General features: G+C 46.0%; 1 protein-coding gene across 1 annotated transcript; it reads left to right on the top strand.

Moving 5' to 3' along the window:
* Positions 1-2,261: 2,261 nt before the first annotated feature.
* Positions 2,262-4,618, top strand: LOC142472442 (uncharacterized). Its single transcript, XM_075579530.1, is given in 3 exon segments — positions 2,262-3,202; positions 3,205-3,315; positions 4,479-4,618. Coding segments are annotated over 3 exon segments (816 nt in total). The 5' UTR covers positions 2,262-2,637.
* Positions 4,619-6,059: the final 1,441 nt, after the last annotated feature.

Here is a 6,059-nt window from a genome sequence, read left to right as displayed (position 1 = left end):
AAATTGCAGGCCTCGCTGCTGGCGTAGTTCTGGGGCACCCCAGATAACTTATTTTGAGGATTTCATTGCCTGGGTTGGTGATAAACTCTCTCAATTTGGTCAAGACCTCCTCGACACAATGATTACACTGGGCTTCACATTGGCTCTGCTACCAATAGAAGTGGACACACACGATCTTGTTTTCCAGACCGGGTTAGAAATCTCCGACCTATCAATAGACCCAGTTCTCTGGTCAGACCACCACTCAATTTTGTTCTCAATCACAGCCCCCTCCAATAGGCCCTCTCCCATGGAGATAACCAGGTACTGGCTGTTGAGGAGTGTGACCCCCCAGGACCTGATGGCAATCGTGGATTTCTCCGACATATTAAGTGCCAGTGTGGATCCCAGTGCTCTTTTTGATGACTAAAATAGAGATTTGGGGGCTGCAATGGATACTAACACTCCTGTTCGCATGCAACCCCCTCACCTCACACCACCACAACCCTTGGTTTGACAGTTCTATTAGGGAATTTAAGAAGAAGGGTCACAGGCTGGAACGGCGCTGATGGAAGACTTGCATGGTTGAGCACAAGCTGAAACTGATTGACCACATAACGAAATACCAGTCCACAATTACTAGTAAGAAGTCCGAGTTCCTGTCACCTGGGATCATGGCAGCGGACAATAGACCAGCGTAGCTTTTCCGCACTGTTGAAAGGCTCTTCAAACCAGCATGTCTGCAGTCTGGTGAAACCATTTCACAGTCCTGTTGTGATACGTTTGCTCTCTTCTTCTCTGATAAAGTAACCTCCATGCGGGTTGGGGTCCCAACTGTGCTATCTATTAAGTGTCTGGGCTCCAGACGTGAAAATGCAGGTTCTCTGGCTTTTTGGACTAGCTTTGACCATCTGGATGTAGAAGACCTTATAAAAACAATCCAAGGAATGCGTCCTACTACGTGGGCTGGGTTTGACAAAATAATCGGCCCAGTGTTTGACAAAATAGTTAAGTGCTCTGTGCAGGCGGGGATCTTTCCCAAACTGCTGAAGGAAGCAGTCATCAGACCTCTTCTTAAAAAGCCTTCAATAGACCCGGTTTGCATGGCGAATTACAGACCTGTATCAAACCTTCCTTTTCTAGGGAAGGTTGTTGAGAAAGTGGTGGCAACCAAACTGGAAAGCCATCAAGTCAGGATTCAGAAGACGGCATAGTGCTGAAACATTTCTGGTTCGTGTGCTAAATGATCTTCTTATGGCGAGAGACAGAGGTGTCTGTTCGATCTTAGTACACCTTGATCTCTCTGCAGCATTTGATGCCGTGGACCATGGGATCTTAATGGAGTGAGCAACAACAAGAAACAGAACCCCAAGGAGAGCACTCAGTCACTGTGAGTCACAGGTAAACGTGAAAATGTAGTGTGTGCTACATGAGGAATGTAAATATTAAAACACTTTATTAGGAGTGATTACTCAAATAAAATAGACCGCTATAGAGTCAAAGGGTGGTGACTCAGTGAGGTCCAATATGACAGCGAATTTAAAACCGGTCGGATGCAACAATAAGGATAGCCTAAATATTGCCCCTGCTCAGTAAATGGCAGGGATGTAAATAAAGGCTGGGTTGATGATGGCAGCTATTTTGGTGTCTACCTCAAACCTGTGGTCAGTATGGTGTAGCCCCTAAGTGTATTACAGAGTAACACTGTATAGATGGGATGGTCCACTCCCAAATATATTGGCTGACCTATTGTGCATGGGGTTACACAGTTGGTATACTGAATTGAGTATGCTCTATATATGTAGGTGTGCACATGTATAGTCTGGATAGAGGCTCAGCCTGAATATGGCTGAACCCAAATCCCAGTATACCAGTGTTACTCTGTCATACACTTAGGGGCTTCCCCATGCTGACCGCTGGTTTGAGGTAGACACCAAAATAGCTGCCATCATCTCAGCCTTTATTTACATCCCTGCCATTTACTGAGCAGGGGCAATATTTAGGCTATCCTTATTGTTGCATCCGACCGGTTTTAAATTCGCTGTCATATTGGCTCTCACTGAGTCACCACCCTTTGACTCTATAGCGTTCTATTTTATTTGAGTAATCACTCCTAATAAAGTGTTTTAATATTTACATTCCTCATCTAGCACACACTACATTTTCACGTTTACCTGTGACTCACAGTAACTGAGTGCTCTCCTTGGGGTTCTGTTTCTTGTTGTTGCTTACCTACCTCACCCCTGATTGCAGCACCGTCACCTTTAACTTTAGCAGTAGCGAGGGTTCCCCCTTCCCTATCCCAGCCCCATTCCCCCTCCCCTCTTGTGTGATCTTAATGGAGTGCCTGAAGGATTTCTGTGAACCGGGTGGCACACTTTTCAGCTGGTTCAAATCCTTTCTCACTCACAGGTCACAGAGAGTATCTTCAGGGGTGTACTCCTCTGTACCTATGCCCCTTTCATGTGACGTGCCACAGGGTTCTATCCTATCTCCTATGTTGTTAGCAGGGTACATGCTGCCACTAGGTGACATAGATGGCAGGGCTTGGGTTATCACTGCTATGCAGATGACACCAAACTCTATTTGTCCTTTTCACAAGCCATCAAGGACCCACTATCAGTCTTCAATAGATGTTTATCTGAGCTCTTAGAGTGGATGAGATCCAGTTGGTTGAGGTTGAATCCTGATAAGACAGAAGTGCCTGTGGTGGATGTTCACCACCAGAAGACAACAAGACTGCAGCTAGGTCCACACATTATCCTTAAACTTCGGGGCTCCCAGCTGCTAAACTCTGTCCATGTGCAAAATCTTGGTGTTGTCCTTGACTACGACTTGACCCTTAAACATCAGGTGTCAGCCGTGATCAAATCTTCATTCTTCCACCTAAAGAACATAGCCAGGATTAAGCACTTGATGCTCCCAGAGGATCTTACTATGCTTATTCATGCCTTTGTGTCCTCTCGCCTGGACTACTGCAATGAACTCTACCTGGGTCTTCCGGAAAAAGAGCTACGCCGCTTGCAGCTGGTACAGAATGCTGCGGCCAGATTGTTAAGTAACCAGACTTGTTCTTGCCACATGACACCTGTTCTCCGTTCTCTGCACTGGCTGCCTCTAAAATGGCAAATTTATTTCAAGATTGGCTTGTTGACATTCAAAGAACTACATGACCAGGGTCCCACCTATCTGAAAGAGCTTCTTGTTCCCTACACTCCCATTCGATCACTCGATCTGCAGATGAAGGACTCCTAACAGTTCCCACAATCTCCTTCACTCCCTTTGAGGCCCGAGCTTTCAGCCCCGCTGCTTCTACTCTCTGGCACAATCTGCCTTGTACAGTTGGAGAGGCCCCTCTCTGGGAATCTATGAAAACAGGCTCAAGACCGACCTGTTTCCCCAGGCATTTAATTAATGAACCACAACCGCTCCGGCATTTAATAGCTGCAGCACCGTCCCATCCTGTATTGTATCTTTCCTTGTGTTTGGTCTCGTTTATAACCTTAAATGGTTCTTCTTTTTCCCTTTTTGTAACTGTGAAGTGCTTTGAGCCCATTGGGAGAAAAGCGTTATATAAATAGTTACTATAATAATTAATATATATATTGAAGTTGATACATCCCATTATAATACAGATGTAGCCAGACTTAATGTTCCTGCTGCCGGGGGAACCTGCAGTAACCTTTCCATGGCTTCTCTGGGACGTCTCTCCGTGAAGTGTCCCTCTCGGCAGGCAGCTGTGGCTTTTCCTCTACCCGTAGCCGCAGTGTTTTGCTTTTCTTCCTGCGGCTCCCGCAAACTGGGCGACATCTGTATGTAACCCCTCCTAATGACTCTACCAACCCTAACATCTCAAATTGCACCGCAGGGGGTTAATACTGAAGAAACGTCCATTCACCTTTTCCATGCCGGAGGGCCGCCGGACGTCCGCCATTTGCGGTCATGTTATCAGCCTTCACTTCTCATGACACACCACCTGCTCCCCTCCCACTTGTATTATATTAGAATTCCTTTGAATAATAATACTTTTTCTTATATATCGTAGCGCATACAGCCAACATTATTGCACCCGCGGGTGAAATAGCGCGGTAGCTTTGCCCCTATCTTGCGTGCTGCTGTGAAAACAATGGGCGCTTCTTCCGCTGGTGTGTTGGGTATATTCCACTGCAACGAGTCAGCAGTTGCAAGATATGTGGGGATATCTAGTCAGTCTAGGGCCCAGAGCCACAAAAGGGCGCTAAACTTTACAATAAAGATGTGCCAAAGATTAGCACCCTTTTGTCGATCTGGACCTAAATCAGGGAGATGAAGTGATGTTCCCAAGGTCACAAGGAGACAGTCTATGCTTCTATGGTTAGCCCTGTAGTGTGGTTCTTTCCAATATACACTGAAAAAATGGGACCTCTAAAACCACTCAATGTTCCTGAAAATGTGCGCAATTCTAAATCTGTCGCAGGAGATTATCACAGTTACACATGATTTGATCATCTGACAAATAGTCTTTGGAGTTGGTGACGGACGTGATGACCTCATCAAGTGCACGGTTACAAATTTGGTGCGCAGCGAAGAAGATTATCACGTTATAAATTCCCAGAGCAAGAATGATGCTCCAGAACGCTTCCATAAAAACGTTTCGTGATAAAGCATGGTCACTAGGAGGACTGGAAAAACTCATTCATATCGTAAAGGAGTGGGCGTCAACTGCTGCATCAACACGTTACCGATTATGCAATCGGGCAGCAGCGTTCTCGTCTTCGGGTGTGCGTATCAGCAGAAGGTAATTTTTTAACTCAAACTTTATAGTAATCGTAGTGTTTCGGATTAGATTACAACAGTGTTACACATATTCCGAGCTACGGAGGAAAATCTCCTATTTCTCGTACTGTATAATGAACACGCGCCTTCCGCCGTGTATCTGGTACTTGTTGACATAATACAGTGACATCAATTTAGTTAACATCAGCTGATTGTCTACGTTGTGCTTCTTATACAGTGTTCATCTACATAACAGGCCTACAATTGTGCACATTGTCATGGGGATTGAGCGAGAAATATGCAAGATATGATTGAAAATAAAAAGGGGGTCCTTTTTTGTCCTGAACACGGGGTATTGCTAAATGGAGACATCATACATAAACCCCTTCTGGCTGCGAAGGGGTTAAAAAGGCCCCTTTCTGCAACGCTGCCGCTGATTTTGGATACACCTCGCCTCAGACACGCTGTGCTTTTCACGGACAGCGGTAACCTTTTTAATTCACTTGCCAGAGAGGGAGGGCAGCGTGCCTTTATTTCAGTGCAGGCAGAGCCCAGACCCTTTTGTCTGGCTGGCCAGGTGACCGAACTCTGATATGCAGACGGGGGCAGTTGGGGTGAACTGCTAGGGCTCCTTTCCCGTGCCATCTCTGTATCACTCTGTGCTTCCCCATTGTCTTGTAAAGGTTACCAAGGAAGATTGGCTGCATCGTCTGCCTGTATCTTCTCTGCCTGTAGCAGGTACAATGCATTGACTTTATGCAGGCTCCAGGGGAGCAGCTAATCTTTGGTCTCGGGACCAGGCAGCAGGAAAAGAAGGATATAAGGGTCTGTCGTTAACCCTTTCTTTGCTTAGATTTTGGGGCCCCCTTGGTTGTTGTTCTTTACTGATGCTTAGAGCTATATGGTCGTATTTGGTCATCATGGACATACACCTGTCACCTCTATCATATGGAGATATCAGGGACACATACACATTTCCCCTCCACCATATAGCCATCAGGGAAACAACCTCTCACCTCCATCGTAGAGACATCAGAGACATATACACCTCTCACCTACATCATGACTTACCCATGCCTTGAGTTCCAGGGTGGGGTGCTGCTCCGTGACAGCGACAATCACACCCAACAATAACATAACACCCATAAATAAACACAAACAATGTCTTGGTCGAAGTTTTATTTATAAGTAGAACATGTAAACAAAACTAGGGGTACCCATCTAAGTTGCTCCACCCACAACAACATAATTGGTCCCAAAACACACCACATCACTGGAAGGACACCGCCATACCGTCCACCTGAGCCAGGTATGACACCAGGTTC

Source organism: Ascaphus truei, chromosome 21, assembly GCF_040206685.1.
Source record: "Ascaphus truei isolate aAscTru1 chromosome 21, aAscTru1.hap1, whole genome shotgun sequence".
In the NCBI taxonomy this organism is placed as follows: domain Eukaryota; kingdom Metazoa; phylum Chordata; class Amphibia; order Anura; family Ascaphidae; genus Ascaphus; species Ascaphus truei.
The sequence above is the reverse complement of the archived record's forward strand: the minus strand, read 5'-3'. Positions and strand labels throughout refer to the sequence as shown.